Here is a 22,971-nt window from a genome sequence, read left to right on the forward strand (position 1 = left end):
GGATATTTATTTGATCTATAATCAGTCACCCTGGTTTATTTTCATTGGTGCTGTCCTTTCTGCTATGCCTTTTGTTGTATGGACTAAATCTGGTTTGAATCAACTTGGAAGATGACTGTTCATTTTCCCCTATTATTTTTTAATCTTAAAAGAACAGCTTTATGCTCCTATTTGGATGATAAGAAATTTTATGCTTTATTCTCTTCCCTCAACATTCTTTAAAGCACAAGACAATTTAAAACCTCTTCTCCCAGTTTTAAGTACTCAATGAGGATTTAATCAAATACCGGGTATATGGTGGGCCCCCAGCAAGACAATAAGGGTATTTCTCTCCTCCATTCTTTTGAACACTTCTCAAACTTTTCTGGACCTTGGAAGTTTCAGCTGTCCTGTGTCTCTCTTACTCCCAAACTCCCTGGGAGAAAACACCTCTGTGCACATATTTTGTCCATCTACACCTTTCTACCTCATTTGTCAGAATCAGCCTGGTAAAGCAGAGAGGTGGGTGGGCATTATAGGGCAATTCCTATGTCCATCATTTTTCACTCCCAATAGGGGCAGGTCATATATAAGACCTCTCCTTAGAGTGTGGCTCTCAAACTTAAGAGTGTATCAGAACCACCTAAAAGGCTTTTTTCCTTTGCTCAAAGCAACTCTTCTTTTTTTTTATCCAGAGTCTTAAAAAACTTTTTTTATTTATGTATTTGGCTGTGGCAGGTCTTAGTTGCAGCACGTGGGACCTTCCTTGGGTAATACAGGATCTTTTGTTGGAGTGCACAGATTCTCTAGTTGTGGTGTGTGGGCTTAGCTGCTCCATGGCATATGTGATCTCAGTTCCCCAACCAGGGATCAAAACTGTGTCTCCTGCATTGGGAAGCAGATTCTTCACCACCCAACCACCAGGGAAGCCCCTGGAAGCACAGGCTGGGGATCCCCATCCTCAGAGTATCTCATTTAGTAAATATGGGTATGTCCTAAGAATCTGCATTTCTCACAGGTACAGGTAAAGCTGATGCTCTTGGTCTGGGGAACCACTGCTCCAGAGAAAGAACAGCCACCTGTGAAGAGAACTGTATTTCCTATCTAGAATACCTCTGCCTTCTTATGGGCATACAGCAAGCTAAAGCTTTATTCCTGTATAGTTTATAATATCTAACCACAGGGTCAATATCAAATACCTTCCTGCATCGGCAGTATCAGGTGAAGGAAAGGGGGAAACAGGTATCTGAAATGGATTTGCTTGATTTCACAAAACTAATTCTGAGACCTTTGTCGGAGGAAGTGAGAAAGGTACCTGTCAACTCCACTGTGCTATTTAATAGTTTCTCACAGACGTAGGGCAGTCGAGCCTCGCAGGAGAAACTCTGCCACAGACCTGAATCGGCATCCATTCTTGCACAGCTTGATCTGCCAATGGTAGGTGTCATCAGCACATCTGAAATGGCAAGATTTTCAGAGTTAAAAGAAGAAGGTTAGGGCAAGGGTGGTGGTTAGAAAAAATAATTTGTATTCTTAACTTTATTTATTGGAACTCATGAAATAGTTAAAGCTTTTAACTACATTGAGATGTATAAGCTGCAATAGACAATCACTTGTTTAACTATGTCTTCTTAAATATAGGACACAGGAGAAGAAATACTCTGATATGTGGTAGCTAGTTTAAAAAACAAAACCCAAAACCAAACCTCTGCCCCTAACCAATCTGCCTGTCATATCCTGTGGTCAGTAGTTCTTAATTTGCTACCCTACCCAATAAAAATGCTAATTTATGATTCTGCTATGCCTTTAAGGTTTTAAGATTAAATTATCTTTAAAGATTCTACTTACTGAGCTAATAGAGAATTTATTTACTAAGAAAATTCTATTAACTTAAATGCCAATGTATTGGTATTTTATTGCACTTATCTCATTTTTATTATATGTATGTAGAATACTTTGGTAGTGAAGTTAGTGTTAACTTTTACATTCTACATTTATCAGAAGCCTATGATTTTATTTTTTAAAAAGATATCTAAACCTTTTTGGGAGGAAGGTGAAGACCTTTTGACTAACTAGGGTTTTGTTTTATTCACTATAAAATTTTCTTAAGGATATTTATTTGTATATGAAAATATAACCATTATGTTGTCAGTACTTGGGTGCTGCAGTGGAAGACTTCAGGAGTTTGAGAATGAGGAATTATTTCCACTGGATGGCATCACCAACTCAATGGACATGAGTTTGAGCATGCTCCAGGAGTAGGTGATGGACAGGGAAGCCCGGTGTGCTACAGTCCATGGGGTCTTTAAGAGTCAGACACAACTAAGCAACTGAACTGACTTATTTCCATATTAGAGTTAAGCTACAGATGAAATGCAATATGGGTCAGTCACGGACATGTCAAGTCCTCTCAGGGACCCAGAAAGGTTCCTGGGCCATGGAGTGGGGCTCTTTCTGCTCCTACCTAAAAATGTAGGGTCACTCTAACGATTAGGGACAAATGCTCAGTTGCCCATGGTGGGGGTCAACTTGGCTATAATGGAATCACAATAAAGAAGGGTTCAGGGAAAAAAATTCTTCTGAGAGTTTGAAATTTGTATAAGCTCTGAGGGAGTGGGAAGGTTTTTTTTTTTTTTTGTTTTTTTTAAAGTTTATGCTTTGTAAATGGAAGAGCAGGCAGTTACCTGGGTCCCAGTTGAGAAAGTTTAATGGCTTGTGGTCTGACCATTCCCAGCCTCTAGCAGAGTACAGCTGATTTAGACCAATCCAGAAAATTCTCGCAATGCCTTCTTTTCCTGTAAGAATTACACAGGTTTAAAAAGTGACAAAATTATGTGTTATTAATAATCCAGACTTAAGTTTATACTACTAGCAAAAACATCTGCAGGTCTTGATTATAAGGCAGGAACCCTGTAGGAGACTGTGTATCCAACAAAGGCAGGTGATGCTGACAGGCAACAAAACTTCAATCTATTGAGAAACCCAAAGGCTGCTAAGTTATTCCATTCAGCTTCTCCATTAGCTTGTCCAGTTCTTCCATGGTTGTATGGGTCCATGTGTATTGAAAAAAGATAGAATGAAGATTCCGGGAAGAAGATGGTAGGAACAGAGGACCAATTATCACTCCAGTGAGAAATAAATATGAGGTTAAGAGTGAAATATAAGGATACACTGTGCTTTCCAGGAGCTTCACTGTGAAAGATAGATGATTAGAGGTCCCTGAGAAGGACAGAGCCACAGGACATTTGACTCCCAAACAAAATCTAGTGAATATGAGCAAACTGAATCCCCCACTGATAGGCCCCTTGGATTAGTAAAACAAAATCAAAATAGACTAATTAGGTGCAGGGCAGGCACAGAGAAGAAAGAATGCTCTTTTAGACTATGTGGGATTTATCTTCAAGAGGGATGATCCTACTTTATTTCTGTCAGCAAATTCCCTAATCCCATCCAACCACTAGCTACCAAACCCAGAGGTCATTTGGGAATAACATTCCCCACTATCTTTGTGTCTGTGCAACTCTTATTTCCCTGACTAGATCAAGCACTTTGATCACAAATTTCAGATTCACTTTTGTGTGTGTGTTGTGTGTTCAGTCGCTCAGTTGTGTCTGACTCTGCGACCCCATGGACCATAGCCTGCCAGGCTCCTCTGTCCATGGAATTTTCCAGGCAAGAATACTGGAGCAGGTTGCCATTCCCTTCTCCAGGGGATCTTCCCAATCCAGGGGTGAAACCCACATCTCCTGTGTCTCCTGCATTGGCAGGCAGGTTCTTTACCACTGGCACCACCTGGGAAGCCCTTTTGTGGGCCTCACTATTCCCAGTCCACTGTTTACACCTGCTAGTTTTTAGGGAAGGGACACAATATTATCAGAAATTTCAAGAAATGCTTCAGATTTGGTTACTCTGAGTTTCAGATGACAAAGTACAGCTTTCTTAGGTCTTAGGAAATCAGCAATCATAATTAGGCATATTGAGCACTCACAGTGAAAGAGAAGCTTGGAAAATTAGAAAGGACTGCACATCTGACATTACTGATAAGCAAAAAATTGTGGGGAGTGTGTGGCCAGGGACACAGCTGAATTCATTAACTCATTATCTCTCTCTTACTTGTTATTAAAGAAAATTGATGCATAAAGAAATCCTGCAACATTTATTCCTTCAAATGCATCATCAGACTGTTTGGATTGGTGTTGACAGTCACACTTTGACAACTTTTTCCCCTCACAGAAACCATTAGCTCCCAAATGTCAGTATTCTGGGAGACAAATTTATTGGCACTTTTAATTCTCAACAGTATTTTTTGTAAGTTTTCAGCGGGGTATGGAATAGAATTCCATTGCCTAACAGTAGCCAAAATTATGTTTCTTTGACAGATTTCCATTCAAGAGATCTGATTATTCAAGTTCTGAATAACACAAGAAAGGGTTAAAAGAATAAGAAAGAGATCTGAATAAAGTTTAAGCCAAAAACCATGACAGAAGACCAGCAGAATTTTTTTGTGGTTACACTGTTTTATAACATAAGTTTCATGTGTGCAACATCATATTTCAACTTCTATATTTGGTGGTGTGGTCACCACCAAATTTTAGTTTCCATCTGTTCCTATATAGTTGACTTCTTTTAGCCACTTCACCACTTTTAGCCATTTCACCCACTTCTCTTCCTGCTTCTCATCTTATAACCGTTATTCTGTTCTCTATGTTTTTGTTTTGCTTGTTTATGTATTTGTTTATTTAAATATATCACATGAGTAAAACCATACAGTACTTGTCTTTATATGTCTGACTAATTTCACACAACACAACACTCTCAAGTTCTCTCCATGATGTTTTTCATAGAAATAGAACAAAATTTTATACAAACAAGATTCATATGGAACAACAAAACACCTCAAATAAGCAAAGCAATCCTGAGAAAAAAAACAAAGCTGGAGGTAACCACTCCCTGATTTCAAATTATATCACAAAGCTAGAGTAATTAAAACAGTATAGTACTGGCAGAAAAAACAGACATACAGATCAAAAGAACATAATTGAGAGCTCAGAAATATAGCCATGCATATATGGGCAACTGATGTATAACAAAGAACATACAATGGAGAAAGGATAGTCCTTTCAATAAATGGTATTGGGAAAACTGGATACTGCCATGTGCAAAAGAATGAAACCAGACCACTGTCTTGTACCATATTAAAAAATCAGCTCAAAATGGATTCAAAATTTTAATCTATGACCTGAAACCATAAAGCTCCTAGGAGAAAACATAGGCAGTATGTTCTCTGACATCAGTCTTAGAATGTTTCTGGATATTTTTCCTTAGACAAAAGAAGCAAAAGCACAAATAAACAAACTCGCCTATATAAATCCAGAATGCTTCTGCACAGCAAAGGAAACTATCAACACAACAAAAGAATCTACCACTGTGAGAAGATATTTGCATATCATTTATACTATAAGGGGTTAATATTCAAAATATACAAAGAACTCATACATTTCAAAAACAAAAAACCAAACAACCCAATTTAAAAGTGGGCACAGGATCTGAACTGACATTGTTCCAAAGAAGACATATAGATGGCCAACAAACATATGAACGATTTTGACATTACTAGTCATTAGGGAAGAGCAAATCAAAACTACAGTGAGATATCACCTCATGCCTGTTATGAAATGTGCAAGATACAAAAAATGGAGAAGATATAGAGAAAAGGAAAGCCTCATACATGGTGGTGGGAATGTAAAAGTCCAGTAGGTTTTTAAGGATGAAAACAAAGAAAGGTATGTAAGAGGAGTAAGTACTACAGTAATGAAGTAAGGGTTCTGGAGTTATATATATGTTGAAATTCAAATTCCAATTCTGATACTTCATAGTATCATAAAAACACGGGTTTGAACCATGCTGGTCCACTTACATGCCAACTCTTTTCACTAAATACACACTACAGAACTATACAATCTACAGTTGGTTGAATCCATGGATGTAGAAATGCATTCGTTTATTCAAATATGAAGTTTTTTACTGAGGTGATCTACTTTGACTCAACAATCTTCTCCACTCCTCAAATTCTCTCCTGGTCAATGTTCAAAGTGTTTAATGTTCACCTTTTTTCAGGTCCTTTCATTTAGGCTTCAGTTAGCAGTTTAATCTTGCTACCTCACCTCGTTTTCTGAATATTTACCTCTCTTGGTCTTTATCATGAGATGCACTTTCAATGGACTGAATAAGATTATATTCAGTATTTTTTTACTTGAGGGCTTTGGTGTTAAACCCAGGAAAAGACAGAGAAATATAGAAGAAAACAACACAGCTAGACATGAAAATAGAAGACAGCGCCTTTACCATCTCAGCAATTTGCTCTACCACAGCAACTAAAACCTACTTTGTTTTCTTTTTATTTCTTTATTGAAGGATAATTGCTTTACATAATTTTGTTATTTTCTGTCAAACCTCAACATGAATCAGCCATAAGTATACATATATCCCCTCTCTTTAAACCTACCTTTAAGATAAGTTAACTCAGCAGCATTGTTGATGCTCAATAAGTCAGCTCCTTGATTCTGACATGAAACGTAAGCTTCCTTCCAAGAAAGAGTTGCCTGAATATTAAATTGGTAGCAACTTCCAATCTCTTCATTCTTTTCCCAGTTATCTTCACAGCCACTTTCTGTTGATAAAAAGATATGTCAGTGATCATAAAATAAGGGCATAATGTTGTCTATTACTTAGAGTACTCACAAATACTGCCATTCAATTTGCATACTCTTAAGATATGCTAAGATTGAGGCTGTCATTGCTCTACTAGACAATATTTTGATTCTTTGGTTAGATGAAAAAACCAAACTAACAGGACAGGAAATGACTTAGACTAGTTAAAGCTTCCATGCTGCTTCTAGCTTCTACTCTCCTTTTATATAGCCCTATTGATTATAATGTCACATTTTAGCCCATGCCTACCCTCTGCCTAAAAACAGGAGTCTTCAACTGTGTTCAACCCCTCAGCTCACTTGAAGATGGTATCAGACTAAAGAGGGGTTTGCCCATGTTCTGCAGTGAAACCACTGAACATGTTTGCATGTGTGTGTGTTTGCTGCTGCTACTGCTAAGTTGCTTCAGTCGTGTCTGTGTGTGTATTTAGACAATGCTTAAGTGCCTAAGATTTAACGCATCAGTTCAGTTCAGTTCAGTCGCTCAGTCGTGTCCGACTCTTTGCAAGCCCATGAATCGCAGCACGCCAGGCCTCCTTGTCCATCACCAACTCCCAGAGTTCACTCAGACTCGTATCCATTGAGTCAGTGATGCTATCCAGCCATCTCATCCTCTGTCGTCCCCTTCTTCTCCTGCCCCCAATCCCTCCCAGCATCAGAATCTTCCAATGAGTCAACTCTTCACATGAGGTGGCCAAAGTACTGGAGTTTCAGCTTTAGCATCAGTCCTTCCAAAGAACACCCAGGGATGATCTCCTTTAGAATGAACTGGTTGGATCTCCTTGCAGTCCAAGGGACTCTCAAGAGTCTTCTCCAACACCACACTTCAAAAGCATCAATTCTTCGGCGCTCAGCCTTCTTCACAGTCCAACTCTCACATCCATACATGACCACAGGAAAAACCATAGCCTTGACTAGATGGACCTTAGTCGGCAAAGTAATATCTCTGCTTTTGAATATGCTATCTCGGTTGCTCATAACTTTTCTTCCAAGGAGTAAGCGTCTTTTAATTTCATGGCTGCAGTGACCATCTGCAGTGATTTTGGAGCCCCAAAAATAAAGTCTGACACTGTTTCCACTGTTTCCCCATCTATTTCCCATGAAGTGATGGGACCAGATGCCATGATCTTCGTTTTCTGAATGTTGAGCTTTAAGCCAACCTTTTCACTCTCCTCTTTCACTTTTATCAAGAGGCTTTTTAGTTCCTTTAGTTGCCATAAGGGTGGTGTCATCTGCATATCTGAGGTTATTGATATTTCTCCCGGTAGTGATACCTTATTTGCAAAACTCAGTCTAGTTTCTCCTTGTATTTTAAAAGATGATGTAATATATGACTAGTATTACAGAACTAACATTATATATGCACTATATGTCTATATGTACATATGTGTGCGTGTGTGTGTGTGCTCAGTCATGTCTGACTCTTTGTGACCCCATGGACTGTAGCCCACCAGGCTCCTCTACCCATGTTATTTTCCAGGCACGAATACTGGAGTAGGTTGCCATTTCCTCCTCCAGGGGATCTTCCCAACCAGGCGATCAAACCCATGTCTCTTATCTCCTGCACTGGCAGGCAGATTCTTTACCACTAGCGCCACCTGGGAAGACTATATATACATGTATATATAAATATACATGGACAATGTGAACATCATTTTTCTAAAACAAATATCTAAAGAACATGCATAACTTCAGATGAAGAACCTTCAAGCTCTTTCCAGGACAGATATGCAGGTCTTGATACAACTAGTTCAAAAATATACTCAGGGCCTCCATGTGCTCCCAACAAGAAGGAAAAACCAACAGAGCTTATGTTAAGTGTATCCCTGGCTTCACATGGGTTCTTCCAAAGGGTCTCCTATAACCAGTTATACTTATGGGCCCTCAAGCGGGAAGGTCCCTTAGAGATCATTTTGTGTAATGTCTTCATTTCACAGACAGGAACAAGGATCTAGGGACATTAGCAGCAGAGCTATAACCAGAGTACAGCTGTCTAACTCTGTTGTTGATCTTCTGACTGGCATACACTGCTTATTCAGCCACTTCTGAATGTCCTAAACCACAGTAGAGGTGGTTGTGACATTTGGTAAAAAGAAAGTAGGTGGATTTGCAAGTGCATTACCGAAAGGTTCTTTTTTTATCACTAAGGCAAAACACTTGTAATTCTGGAAGATTTCAGCAGGATGGCAATGTATCATTTGCTATAAAATACAATCTCTATGGTTTAGCAGTCCTCAGATTTGAGAAACTCACATCTCACTTCAGTAGAAAGGGAGGCACATGAATGCACTGACAACCCCCTCTTTCATCCAAAGTAGGCTAAAGGCACCAAGACACACATCAGTCAAGGCAGCAAGGTGGAATGGGATGGGGAATGAACAAGGTAGAACAAGGGGGAACACACTGGGAAATGAAGGTCAGAGTCCTGGGAGATCTACCAGGCTCCACACAAATATGGTCTGACACTGACAGGCTATTTCATCAATCTAGGTCTGCCACTCCTTACCTGAGAAATGAGGGTTGCTCTGAATAAGGTCTAAGCCTCTCCACAATCCCTAAAGTTTCTGATCCAGACTCTGTGCTAGGCTAAGTCGCTTCAGTCATGTCCAACTCTTTGCTAACCCTAAGAACTGTAGACTGCCAGGCTCCTCTGTCCACGATTCTCCAGACAAGAATACTGGAATGGGTGCCCTCCTCCAAGGGATCTTCCCGACCCAGGGATCAAACCTGTGTCTCCTATGGCTCCTACATTGCAGGCAGATTCTTTACCACTGAGCCGCTGGGGAAGCCCACGATCCAGACTATAGTATGACTGAAATAAAATTGGTGCCTGGTTGACCGAACCCAGCTTGTCATCAATTACAGGTGGAGTAAATGTTGGCTTTTTATCTTTCAGTAAGTTCTCAGTGTTGAAAAGCCTTTGCCTCTACCCAGAAAAGTAATTCTTAAAGTGTGGTCCCCAGACCATCATCAGCATCATCTGGGAACTCACCAAACTGCAAAGTTTTGGATACCATCCAAAATCTACCAAATTACAATTTCTGGAGGTTGGTCCCAGAAATCTGTATTATAACAAACTCTCCAAATAATTCTGTTTCAACCTGAAGTTTGAGAATGATTGGCTTGACATAATCTGTTCAATTTGCTTAGGACTCTACATTTTGAAGCTCAGCTTCTGTTAAGGAGAGATCAGCATTACTAATTTCATCAGACTGGCTACTGAATAAGGCAGGATAATGTAGTTGTTTGAGGCAAGGACTCTAGAGCTGAATTTGAATCCTAGCTCTGAAATTTATTATCTATGTAACCTTACGCAATTGATTTAACTCTCCTAAGCCTCACTTTGCTCATCTGTAATATGGGAACATGGGCTTCCCAGATGTCTTGGTGGTAAAGAATCCATCTGCCAATGCAGGAGAGCCAAGTTCCACCCCTGGGTCAAGAATATCAACTGGAGAAGGAAAAGCAACCTACTCCAGTACTCTTTCCTGGGAAATCCCATGAACAGAGGAACCTGGAGGGCTACAGTCTATGGGGTCACAAGAGAGTCTGACAGGACTTAGCAACAACAACAAAATGAGAATAAATAATAGTACCTACCTTATAAAACTGTGTATAGAGTAAATGAGTTAATAAAGGTTAAGTACTTAGAATAGCACCTGATACTTGGCAGGGCCAAGAGATAACTATTGCTACTATAAGTAATAACCATTACTATTACCGGAGCTTTTTCCTTTCTATTTACTGTTGATCCTTTTAACTTATTGCCCATTAAAAAATATGTATTAATTTTGAGACTGCTCTATTAAGGCCAGTAGCAATTTCCTGACTGCTCCTGGCAATAGCCAGGAAGTGGCCTGGTCCTCTTCCTGAAGTATCTGTGGTACAGCAGACTTCCTCATCATCTGCCTTCAGTGACAGCATCCTGTCTTGGTTCTCTTCCTGGCTCACTTCTAAAAGTAAGTTCTTAGCTACACACAACTTCCCTGTCTTTCCTCAAATTTACACTCCTTCTCTAGGATATCTGTTGCTGTCATTTTTGAGTAATCATGGACTCTTCCCTCTCCCCTTTTCCACAGAGGAACAGTATCCTTTTCTTTCCACCTACAAAGTTCACCAGCCCATACATACCTGGCTGTAAGCAGATGCCCCACTTCTGATCATATTCATAATTTAAGGTGGTTGCACACCATGGCCCACCGCGATCTCCATCAAAAATGCACTCATGATGCCAGGTCCCATTAACTAAGAAGGGAAATTCACAAGGTCTCCCAAAAGAGTTCCCATCTCTAGTATAGATTTCTGTGGGTTGGGGAGAAAGTAGAGGAAAGAAGAGTTAAAAATTAGATAATCAGCTTTAGTTAACTACCTTCTAAAACCGTTTTGAAAGATGTTTTCATACTTATGAGAGCCCAGTATCTAGTGGGCTGCACCATGTGGCAATTCAGAGCATGGATGCTGGCTCCCTCACTGACCAACTGTGTGGCTGTGGGCAAGCTCTCCAACCTCAGTTTCAGTCTCAGTTTCTGCATTTGAAAATTAGGAATAATGCTATTGGCTCATAGGGTTGTTCATGAGATTCGGTGAGATGATCAGGTGAAGCTTCATTTATTGTGATGTGATGAGGAGCTAAAAGATCCTGGCTTTATAACATAAGGATAAACTGACTACTCTAGATGGCAGAGAAAGTCACCAAAAGGGGTATCTGCTTGAAAGGAAACCTAAATTCTATTTTCTTTAGTAAGAGTGAGGCCAGCAAAATACCTTGGAATCACTGAGGCTGGGTGTGGGCTTTGAAACCAAATGTGGAGTTGGAGAGATGCACAAATAGCTCCATTGTTACAGACTGGTGGTAGAAGCACAGCTGAGGGTTTTGAGGAAGTAGGAGAAAAGGCTGCTGAGTTTCTCGGCAGTCTCTTGGAGAGGGATAGGACGCGGTAATTCAGGTTATGAAAGAAGAACCAGAGTCAGCAGGGCAGTCATGGAACCAGTTGGACAGCAAGGCAGCAGAACTAGCCTTTCCCGTTAACAGTTTTCCCTGATACATGGAGAGGAACTGGAAAACAATTCCAACCTCAAACGTACCTGGAAATGCTAGAAGAAGTGCTAAATACTTATGTTGGTAACAGTTCCTTTGGAGAGGTATCTTATAGAATAGCTAACCCTATAACTATTTCGGTCACCTTTTTCCATAATTTGTTTAAAACCATGGTTGTTATCAGATCAAATAATGACTATTTATAGGTAGAGGATAATAATCAGATTTTATCATCATTTACCATGCTAGTTGGGTCCCTCAAAATGTCTCATAGATTTGCTTAAAAGGGTGTTTAAGATAGAATTTGATTCCACTTCTTTATTATTCTCAATTGCTTGTTTAACTGAAATGTGAGGCTTAACAGTTTAGAATGTATTAAGCAGCAGTACAGGAAAATAATGTAGATGTTTTTACAATCTTTTAAGGATTTTGGTTTTGTTTTCTGACATACAAATGGTTTTGAACAGTATACTTTGGTTAAAGAGCAATTTGACCTTATATGTTATAAGGATTCTATTTATTATATACCTTTTATTTTTAACCATAACAAAACTCCCAATAGCACATGACTGATTTCTCTTCCCATATCACAGCACTTAAAAGGAGAGCCCGTGAGCACAATGACTATGATTTGTAGAATCATGAGGGGTTTTTTTTTTAAACTCGTAAAAGTGCTGTCACTTGCTCTTTCCCACAAGCCCACAAGATCAGTGGGGCAAGTATTACACTTGTTTGTGAAATCCCCGTTTTTGCAGAGTCATTAAGTGAAACATTTAGTCATTCAGCTGTGACAGGGATCAGAACTGGCTCTCTCCTTGAGTCCCTGACATATAAGGACAACGTGTGATATCAACGGCTGCCTTCTCAGGCTTCAAGTTAGTGTCATAGCTCAAAGCTGGGCTTCAGTTAAAAAGCTCTCCTGTTCACGGTACATTTTGAAGAATGATAAGCATATAACAACCACCACAACAGCAGCAGCTAAATTATGCTAATTATTCACTAAGACTTTTATTCTTACACATTCTTTGATGTTATTGGACCTCTTAAGTCCTAAGGATCTCCCCAGAGAGACAGGCTTTCCTAAGATACCCTTTGAATGTATGAATTTCCGATGATGGCAGCCTTAAAACCACAGCTTACTCTGCAATAGGCACACATCTATGAGATGAGATGCTTACATAGAAAACGAATGTTAACCTCTTTGGTAGCAAAAGGAAAAAACAGCTTCAGTGTTTAAAGAGCTCGGCAGACTTCTAAGTTGCTTAGAATTCAGACACTTCTACAGGTTCCCCACCACTGAAAGTCTACTTCCTCTGCGTGATTCACCAAACATTCAAAACTTGAGGCGTACTAGTGAGGCCAAGATATCTTAATGATATAAATGCATATGTGGATGCCAGTCAAGAGCAATTAATTCATCAAATATATATAGCGAAAATTTTTTCTGAGAGGAGCATGGCTCACACAGGACGGGGGTGAGGAGAGAGGCAACCCAGAACATAATGACAGATAAATGTTTTTATATTAGAAGTAAAAAAAAATTATATAGCAGAAGCAAGGGAAAAGTAAAGAAGCTATATTTGGGGAATGTCATCCTGGTTTTTGCCGTAACAAGCTGGGTTACCTTGAACTTCACTTTGTTGGACTCTGGTATCTTATCTTTCTTATTCTGTACAATTAGACAAGAAGGAGGGATGGGGTCCAATATGAGAAGTTTGAGAGAGCACATCTAGAGAAAGTCTCTAACTTAAGACATCAGTCTCCAACCCAAGAACAGGAAGGGACTACAAAATTTTAAAAGAGTAAAATTGCCAGGACTTAACATTTGACTACATTTGAATGGTGGGAGAGAAGAGCAGAGGAACTCTAGGGTGACTTGATTTCTGATGTGCAACTTGGATGGTACCAGTCACCTGGAGAGGAATGGAGAAGAGGCAAGTTTGGCCCTGGCGTCAGTGCAAATGAAAACTCAAGATATATGCTGATAAGTCAGGACTACATGCATCTTGTCTTAGGAATTTCTAAGTTTCTTAGTTGGATATTTAGTGTTTAAAATACTGTATTTGGTAAGGTCAAATACAGCCTGTGGGCTCTTGCTGGTGAGCACTGTTCAGCTTTCTCTGGGGTGATGCCCTAGGTGGGTTTTTAACCATTTTTGTGCCACTGATAACTTCGGCAGCCATGTGAAGCATGTGAGCCCCTTCTCAGAAAAACAAATGTGTAAAATAAAACACATAAGATTATAAAGAAAACTAGTAATATTGAAATGAAGGCATTTGAGGGACTGAGGGAATTTATAATTACAACTATGTCCCTCAGTTAGGAGCAGAAGAGAGAAGGAAGCCGGCCAAGAAAATTATTGTTTCTGATCTTTGAACAAATATAATGAAACAAGTTAAATCCAGTTCAAAAGGCAATTTGCATGGTTCCATGTTTTCTCTTGGCTGCCAAGTGAGAGAAAGGCTTTACAGCACAAAATTTAAGCTTGCCATTTTTAAAGTGGTATCCAAAAAGCAATTGCTTTTTAAGGTTAGGAGGAAGGTGGCTAACAGAAGCAGACTTTTCAACTACTCAAGGGTCGAGGACTGGAGAAAAGGAAAAGCCCATCTCTGATTCTCTGACATTTCCCATAACAGCAGAACCTGACATCTCGGAAGCTGCTGCACCCTCACTAGGAAATGGAAAGAGGTGGTTCCTCCAGGAGAAAAACCTGTTCAGGCACAAAAAAGATGGGAGGCCAAATTTAGCTTAAGAGAAGAGGAAAAAAATCTCTGTAAAGCTATGTAAATTTACAAAGAAGAGCACACATGAGATAACAATTAAGACAAAGATAATATAATGAAACACATATAAATGTATATAGATACCCACACATTCAACATTTGATATAATTTAGAGCAACATAATGGAAAAAGATTTGCTTGCATGAGAGCTAATTTACATTTGGAGGTTTAAAAGACAAATCTACTCTTTCTTTTTAAACTCAAAAATTCATTATAACCGAACGTCTATTCATTATAGACTCAAAGTTCATGTCTCTAGTCCATTCATTATAGACTCAAAGTTCATGATCAGTGCACCCAAAGGCAAAGCAGACCGTTCCAGACATACGATGGTATTGACATACAACTTTTTGACTTTGTGATGGTATGAAAGTGATACCTAGTCAGTGAAACTGTACTTTGAATTTTGATCTTTTCCTGGGCTAGCAATATATGGTACAATCCTCTCTCTGATGCGGGGCAGCAGCAGCCACAGCTCCCAGTCAGCCACACAGTCACGAGGGGAAACAACTGACACATAACCATTCTGTTTTTCACTTTCAGTACCGTATTCAATAAACCACAAGAGGTATTCAACGTGTTATTATAAAATAGGCCAGGCTTTGTTTTAGGTGGCTTTTCCCAACTGTAGGCTAATGTAAGCATTCTGAGCACATTTAAGGCAGGCCAGGCTAAGTTATGATATTCATTACAAGTGTATTAAATGCATTTTCAACTTATGATATTTTCAATTTTTGATGGGTTTATTGGGACAAAACAACATTGTAACTAGAGGAAGATTTGTGTTCATATACTTATTTTGGAGGCAACTGAGGAAAAAGTCCACTCTTATAATACTAAATCATAAATACAGTGTGATAGCCATGCCAAAATAAAAAATAAAGCCACATAATACTCTTAAAGTTTTTCCATTACATCCAAATCTGCAGACAAGAAAAAAATTCATTTCCTTTTTTTCCCCCCTCTTTCTTCTTCTTCATTTTTAACTTAAAATAGGGTCAACCTTATTAGGTTATTTGACTTTTATCCTGTGTAGGGGACTTCCAGTTACTCTAACATTTTCTTTTCTCTGGAATTCAGGATATAATCATAGAAAGTACATATGCTCAGGCATCAGAGAGATTTCAAACCCCCGGGTGCCGCAGAATAGCTGTGAGACCTCTAACAAGGCATCTAATTTCTCCTACCCTTCCCTGTGAAAGTGGGCAAATAGCACTGACCTCATAGAAGCAGCTCAACGTTACTACTCAGTGCCTGGAACTAGAGGCCAGTTCACTTGACTCACCAGTGTATGACTCTAAGTGTGATCAGAGGTACACGTTCAAGGCCACTTGCACCAAATACAGCAGCAAATAAGTCAGAGTCTCTCTCCAGTACTCACCATGGTAAGGCTGGGCACACAAGTTTTCCTCTGAGCCTCCTTTCCTCCAGACATCTGATGAATTTGTACTTGCTATGGCGTGTCCACCCTTCAGAGCCAACTGGTACTGGGCAGCCCCGTAGAGAGAGTGATGCTCACATTTCCACCACAGCATGGCATTGTAGTCGCAGCTGAACATTCTCAAGGAATCTGTGGGTTTGGTAATATCTAGGCCAAGACACTTTTGGGACTGCAAATGAAAGAGCCGATGCTGGGACACCCACTTCCACAACATGTCCTTGGTTTCGTCGCAGTCCTTTGCCACTATCCAGTCATTCAGCGGCGTGATGCACTTGCCTGTGTTTCCATTGACGATGGTGAATGGATCATTACCTGAGACGAGACAGGCAGAAAAGACATTTCAGGATTCTGAATTATGTGGCCGACGTGCCTTGGCCCTGCTTGCTAAGGAGAGTGAGTCTGAGCATCCCCAGACTGTTAACATCCTCCCAGCTGTATAAACTGTAATATTCCATACAAGGTTGGAGGACAGTGGTGGCCAGAGAGGCAGTTCAGTGTAGGATTAAGAGCATGGGCTCTGGGGCCAGTTTGCTTGGCTTTATATTAATAGTTTGCTCTGCTATTATTGACCATGTGATCAGGGCGTCATTTACCTGCTGTGCATCAGCTTTCTCCTTTGTAAAACAGTACTTCACAGGGTGGATGTGAGGATAAAAGGAGCTCATACATGCAAAACACTTAGAATAGTATACATATTTGTTATTGTCATTCAGTGAGATCTCCTCCTTATTTAATGAGATGAAGTCGCTCCTTAGAGCTTCTTTAGATAAGTGGCCTGTAGTCAATGAAAAATATCCTGTGCTTTTTCAGGACACAATTCTGTCCTGATTGCACTTCGGCTACTTCAGCAAGGTAATTGTTGCATGACATTAATGTGTCTGAGAGGAGACAGGGTAGAAAAGTGGGATAAAGGAATAAGAGGCAATGGAGGTCTGGGTTCTGAGTGTAGGGACCTGTGGCCAGCTCCACTGCCACCTCCAGGAGGCAACAGGAAGCCCCTGGGGAGGGGATGTGGGGACTGACCATCTGGATCACCCAGGGAGGTAAAACCTGAGCTCCAGGAGCCACCTGATTCACAGAATTCAAGACCCAGTAGGTTTGGACAAGGGAAATTCACAGTAACCAGCATAAGCTGAGCAAAGGGTGGAATCTCCCTGAGTGTTCCCTGGGCAGTTTTGTATAAGCTGGGGAAGACCTCAGGAGTGACAGAAACTGAATTTCTGTTAACCTGGTAGAACAGGACTTCAGAATAAAATTTAACTTGATTTTATGAAAATAAAATAGTACACTGTTTCTTGCACACCTGAGTCTGTAGAGCAAGATTCACATCTGTTATAGCAAATTACAACAGTACAATTTGGTCAGTGCTTTTACAAAGAAACATTTTGTGAAGGTATAGCACAGGACATGTTGATGACCTGAAGCAGTTTAGACAAATGTAAGCAATCTTTGTCAATGAACCAAAGGGTTCTGGAGAAGGAGCTGTAAAATTTTAGTTCCCACAAGGTACTTTCATTTTGATGCCACGGTCACATTCAGTGGTTTTACTAACACGAAACACCTTTTCTAATAATAATTCATAGGCTTGCAGAGTTCAAAATTCTTATACTAAGGACTGGAGGGGAAATTTCGCTATGCAAATAACACCTATATGATTAAGTTCAATTCCAGTTTGAACTTCGGACAGAATTTTTGCTTGTTTTAAATAGCAGTAGCAGCACCGAGTGAAACAACAGGAACAGCAAGAACAAAATCATTTAAAACCTTAAGCTATTTCCACTTTCAAGTTGCTATTTTAAAACACTGCCTAGTGTTGCAGTTAGATCTGTTTGAATAGCAGCTTCCATCCCTCATTCTTCTTTGACATCACTCTGCTGTTCCCTATCTTACGGACACAGTTTGGGCAGACAGTTAGCCAAAAAAAAAAAAAAAAAGGAAAACATATTATCTCAGAAGATTATCAGACCATGATGTAACTCTTTGCCAATCTATTCCCTCTCACCTCTCTTGCACTCCAAAGTATCAGGTTCTGTAGCAAAAAACAAAGAAGTCGGCTTCTGCGGGAGAGTGGGCAGTGCACCCCTGCTGGATCTTTCCCTCTCCTGCTCTGTAATCTCCCTGCTCTCCTTCCTGGGCACTTTGCTCTGTGCTCTTTGACCCAAGATTTTCCAAGCTGCCTTTGCAGAATCCAATGGATTAGCTACAGCGCTTAGAACAGTGGTGAGAGCAGTAGAATAAGGCGTTAGGGTCCTAGATTGAAGATCTACCTCTGTTTCTAGTTAGCTGGGACACCTGGGGGAATTCAGTTAACCTCCCCAGGGTCTTCTCATCCCCAAATGTGAGATGAAAGCAGTAGAGTATAAAAATCTAAGTTACTTCCAGTGCTAACACTCTATGCTTCCACTAATTCAGTTTTCCTAGCCTTGCAGGCTTTACAGGGCTCTGCTAAGTTCACTGCATATCGTTCTTGAATAGATGTCCACAACTTTATCACATCATGCCAGCAGCATTTCAGGTCATTTGAATTCCATCTGTATTGGGTATGTGCACTTAGGTGACAGTGCTGCCTTATAAGTACTCTGGAAGAGAAAATAATTTTACCCTTTCCCACTTGCTTCCCTGTTAACTCAAACAGTAAAGAATCCACCTGCAATGTAGGAAATCCAGGTTCAATCCCCGGGTCGGGAAGATTCCCTGGAGAAGGGAGTGGCTCCCCACTCCGGTATTCGTGCCTGGAGAATTCCATGGACTACACGAGAGGGTTCCATGAGTCAGACATGACTGAGTGACTAATACTCTCACTTTCATTTAATATATGTTTAACTTCTAGGACACCCATGGATTTAACAAGGTTGTAGAAATTCTGAAAGACTATAGGAGAGGTGTGGAGTAGCTACATTAAAAAGGAGTTTCCAAGCTTCTAACAGCTCTGATTGTAGATACTTGTCTCATTTTAAATCTATCTTTTAACCACATATGTAATATCAACGCTTGACACCTATAGTGATGACTTAGCTAATACATTAATTATTGATATGATTTAAAGAAACTTGTCATTAGCCTTCATATATGTGTAAGCATTCATACATAATATATAACTAAGGGAGAGTCTTGTAGTCTCAGGATAGTTCCTCCTATCTTTCTTTACCCTTACAAAGAAGCTGTTCACTCTGCTCCAGTCTTGTAACCCTATTGGGAAAGTAGGTTGGGGTGGGGGAGGTCTGAAAAATGTGAAAATAATTTTAAAAATTTGTTAAATAAGGGTCTATGAAATATATCAGAAATGTATTACACTTTGAAATGGTGATTACAGAGCAATTTATAAAACAGATTCTTTACTGATAGCCTTATATTGCATCTTATTCACTTTATACTGGCCCTAAAGGGAATTTTAATATTTACCTACAAATACAATATTGAGACAAGTCTAAAAGACAGAGGTTGATGAAAAGAAGACTCATCACCTCATCATCCCTAGAGCACTTTTTAAAATTTTTCATTTTATATAAACAGTCTACTGATGTTCAAGAGGAAATAGCTACATGGCATTATCATAAATTGGAAATGAATTTTTAGACCATCACAGGAAAGCTCTTTCTTATTGTCTGATTGTTAAGTAACTCCTGTGTTACAAGACCCAAACCAAAGAGCTTTGCACATTCCAAAGGGAAAATGGACCTCAACATTTTGTAACCCACAGACACATGGAGAGGAGATGGTTTCGGAAGGCAAGAAGGATGAAGTTTGCAACTTGTTTAGTTTCAGGGGAACTTCCTGAGCCCACACTGTTATGCATTTTGTGGAGCTGCTACTATATGTGCAGAGTGTACACTAGGAGAGACCCAGAAGTCTGGATTTGCCAGTTCAAAAACAGTACTAAAGCGATGGTTGGGTCCAGAGCAATGTACTAGGAGTCAGAAAGTCATGGAGTTCAGATTGGGTGGTGTGGGCTGATGAAAACCTCAGGAGTCTCTGAAGAATTAGTGTACTTCAAGCTGCTAGCCCTCCCAGGAGGCAAAAAAGCCAACTAAGCAATTGGCATCCTCCCAAGGACACAGAAGTACTTCCCCTGCATCTGAGTATTGGAGACTGCCTGCGTAAACCTAGCTGCACACATGTGATGAAGCACACACCATCACCAGCATCATGAAGCTGACACAGTGCCAAACAAGCTACCCAAATGGCTGAGATTTCAAAATCCCAGTGCTTCCCTCAATAGGGCCACAAGTCTGACCAGAGCAGGTGCTCAAGGTGGGGAAGGATGCAGGAAAACAAACACCTTTGAGGACCTCCGGCAAGAAGAATAGCATTAAGTTAGTGCTCTTTGCTCTTGGTTGATGAGAGAGGCCAGGAATTGCAGAGACTGCAGAAATTAAGAAAATCTTGAGTTCTATGGGGGAGACAAAAGAGATAAAATAAGGCAAATGCACGTGGAAGCCAAGTTTAGTGATTGAAAGGCTAGTGTGTTTCCATTACAGTTAGCTGCTGCCTTGATCATTTTCTCCCTGGATTATGGGGACAGGCAGAAGAGAGTTCTCACAGCAATAAAGACTTTTGGTAGTTTCCAATATGGGGGATCAAAGAAGAATGCTGCTGCTGCTAAGTCGCTTCAGTCGTGTCCGACTCTGTGCGACCCCATAGACGGCAGCCCATGAGGCTCCCCCGTCCCTGGGATTCTCCAGGCAAGAACACTGGAATGGGTTGCCATTTCCTTCTCCAATGCATGAAAGTGAAAAGTGAAAGTGAAGTCGCTCAGTCGAGTCCGACTCTTAGCGACCCCATGACTGGAGCCCACCAGGCTCCTCCATCCATGGGATTTTCCAGGCAAGAGTACTGGAGTGGGGTGCCATTGCCTTCTCCGAAAGAAGAATGCAGAAGGGTGAATCAAAACAAGATCAGCGATAATGTTCTTAACATAGATAAGATGATGCTACTCATGATCTGAACAATCAGACAGTAACTCAGTTTAACTGCAAAGAAAGGAAATACCATAAGCAAACTGAAGTTTTTCAAAAACTCCCTTGACTATCTTTTACTTCCTCATTCTGACAAGATGACAGAAGTGGTAGGTGGGGACAGCTCACGAATTGTCTGTGAAGCAGCCAGACTAAGAAACAAAGTCCTCAGCACACCTTTGCCAAGACAGAAAGAGAGATTAAAAGCAAACTCCGGGTGCTGCCAAGGGGTGGAGGTGGGGGAGGCACTACTCAGAGCATCAGCGAAGGGTGTCTGCTCCTCGTCCTGCTTCTCAAGTGAGAGGCAAGAGGTCTCTGGGCAAGCAACCCGGGCTCCACTGCGGGAACTTCGACCTCTGGGGTAGGGGTTGGGGTAAACGTTTGGAGCCCGATAAGCCAATTAGAAGAAAGATCGCTGCTCGAGGCATTGGGGGAGGGCATCGTATCAGTCTTGCCACAGTCAGTGTAGGAGACATGGCTTTTTGACGGGCACCACGAGCAGACTGAAGTCAGAGAATCGCTGTTTCACCCTGGCGCTGTGGGTGGAAAGCTCCTCTTGACACTGCGTGGCCAAGATGGCAAGGGGCGCAGGAGGGCCGAGACGGCGGGATGCGGCGTGAGGTGGGTGGGGGGGTGAGGGGGCTGTTGAGAAGCCCTAAACCCTAGCGAAGCAAGATTTTAGAGGAAAGGCGCGGGAGGAAGGCGCGGGAGACCCGTTCAGAAAAGACACTCTGGGTGCCTCCCCTACGGTGGACTCCAGGCCCCCCGCACGAGAAAAGCCAGGCGCCTCCTCGCCCCACCCCGTGCTCCTCCAGGACTCCGGAGGGTGACGGAACTCCTTCTCCCCGCACCTCCCTTCCGTTCACTTGTCCAGCAGAGGTGACAGGACCCCGGCGCGCAGCCCGAACCCGAGTCAAGAACAGTCGGCCGAGCCGGCGGCGTCGAGGGCCCTAGCCGGCCGGCCCGCGGACGCGCCCGCGGTTACCTGAGCGGTCCGAGGGCTCCACCAGCCCGAAGCCCGGAAGGAGCAGCATGAGCAGCTCCGCCGCACGGCGAGGGGCTGCCCAGCGCGTCCTCATCCTGAGCCGGCCCCGGCGCTTCAGTCGGGTCTTCGGGGGCACGCGGCACCCAGCCCTCCGGGTGCGCCAGGTCAGCCCCTCCACCGCCTTTGCCCCCAAGCCCCGGCCTCCTGGGGCGCCCCGGGCCCGCCCCCGCTGCCCTCGGCCAATCGGATCAGGCCGTCGCGGGTCCCAGGGCGGGGCGGGCGGGGCCCGGAGGTAGCGGGCGGGATACCGGGCGGGAAGACTGCGCGTGAAGAGCGCTGCGCACCTGGGCTGGGCTGCCCGCCTAGGCTGGAGAGCAGAGCGCCGCGCAGACTAGCGGGCCAGGGGGAAGCCCCGCCGCGTCTTCAGCAAAGTTGAGGAGATGGGGCACTGGCTGGGACTTGGCACCGCCTCAGTCAGGCACGGCTTCTCTTCCTTTCGCGCAGCTGGCCTGGAAAGGCATCCGCATCCCCTCGTACCCGAAAGAGCGAAATGTGCACCCATCCTGTTGCGACTGTGGTCGACCCAAAGAATTCAGTCGTCCTTGGCACCGTCCTGAGTATTTGATAGTGCAAACAAAGGTGAGGTGATGGGTCAATGAGGTTGCACCCGCACTTGTTAAAGTATTAAATGCAAGAGCTATTTGAGTGCCCCTATAAGACTTCCAAGGATGACTAAGTCGTATAGCTCTTTGGCCTTTACAAGTAAGCTCTTTTCTTAATAATTAAACAATTATATCCACCAGAAGTGTGGAATCCTCTAGAAGTGTGGAGGTCTGCATCCAAAACTGGTCTTTGTGAGAGTAGACTTTATCCCCAGCTTGTGGGAACTGATATCATTATAAATAGGGTGATCTGAGTTGCCTGCGTGCTAAGTCGCTTCAGTCGTATCCGACCCCTTGAGGTCCCGTGGGCTGTAGCCCGCCAGACCCTCTGTCCATGGGGATTCTCCAGATAAGAATACTGGAGTGGGTTGCCATGCCTCCTCTGTGGAATCTTCCCGACTCAGGGATCAAACCCTAG

The 22,971-nt window shown here is 42.0% G+C and overlaps 1 protein-coding gene across 2 annotated transcripts in view; it reads right to left on the reverse strand.

The window, feature by feature from the left end:
* Nucleotides 1-22,078, reverse strand: part of LOC120854836 (lymphocyte antigen 75) — a 119,485-nt gene extending 97,407 nt beyond the window's left edge. For both annotated transcript variants that reach the window (XM_040229176.1, XM_040229175.1), the window contains exons 1-6: nt 21,892-22,078; nt 15,892-16,263; nt 10,821-10,991; nt 6,485-6,649; nt 2,664-2,774; nt 1,295-1,435 (exon numbers count right to left, since the gene is read on the reverse strand). In XM_040229176.1, the coding sequence (XP_040085110.1) occupies nt 1,295-1,435; nt 2,664-2,774; nt 6,485-6,649; nt 10,821-10,991; nt 15,892-16,263; nt 21,892-21,985 (1,054 nt within the window). In that variant the 5' untranslated portion in view covers nt 21,986-22,078. The remainder of the gene's footprint in view (nt 1-1,294; nt 1,436-2,663; nt 2,775-6,484; nt 6,650-10,820; nt 10,992-15,891; nt 16,264-21,891) is intronic.
* Nucleotides 22,079-22,971: the final 893 nt, after the last annotated feature.

Source organism: Oryx dammah, unplaced genomic scaffold (genome assembly GCF_014754425.2).
Source record: "Oryx dammah isolate SB20612 unplaced genomic scaffold, SCBI_Odam_1.1 HiC_scaffold_27, whole genome shotgun sequence".
Lineage (NCBI taxonomy): Eukaryota > Metazoa > Chordata > Mammalia > Artiodactyla > Bovidae > Oryx > Oryx dammah.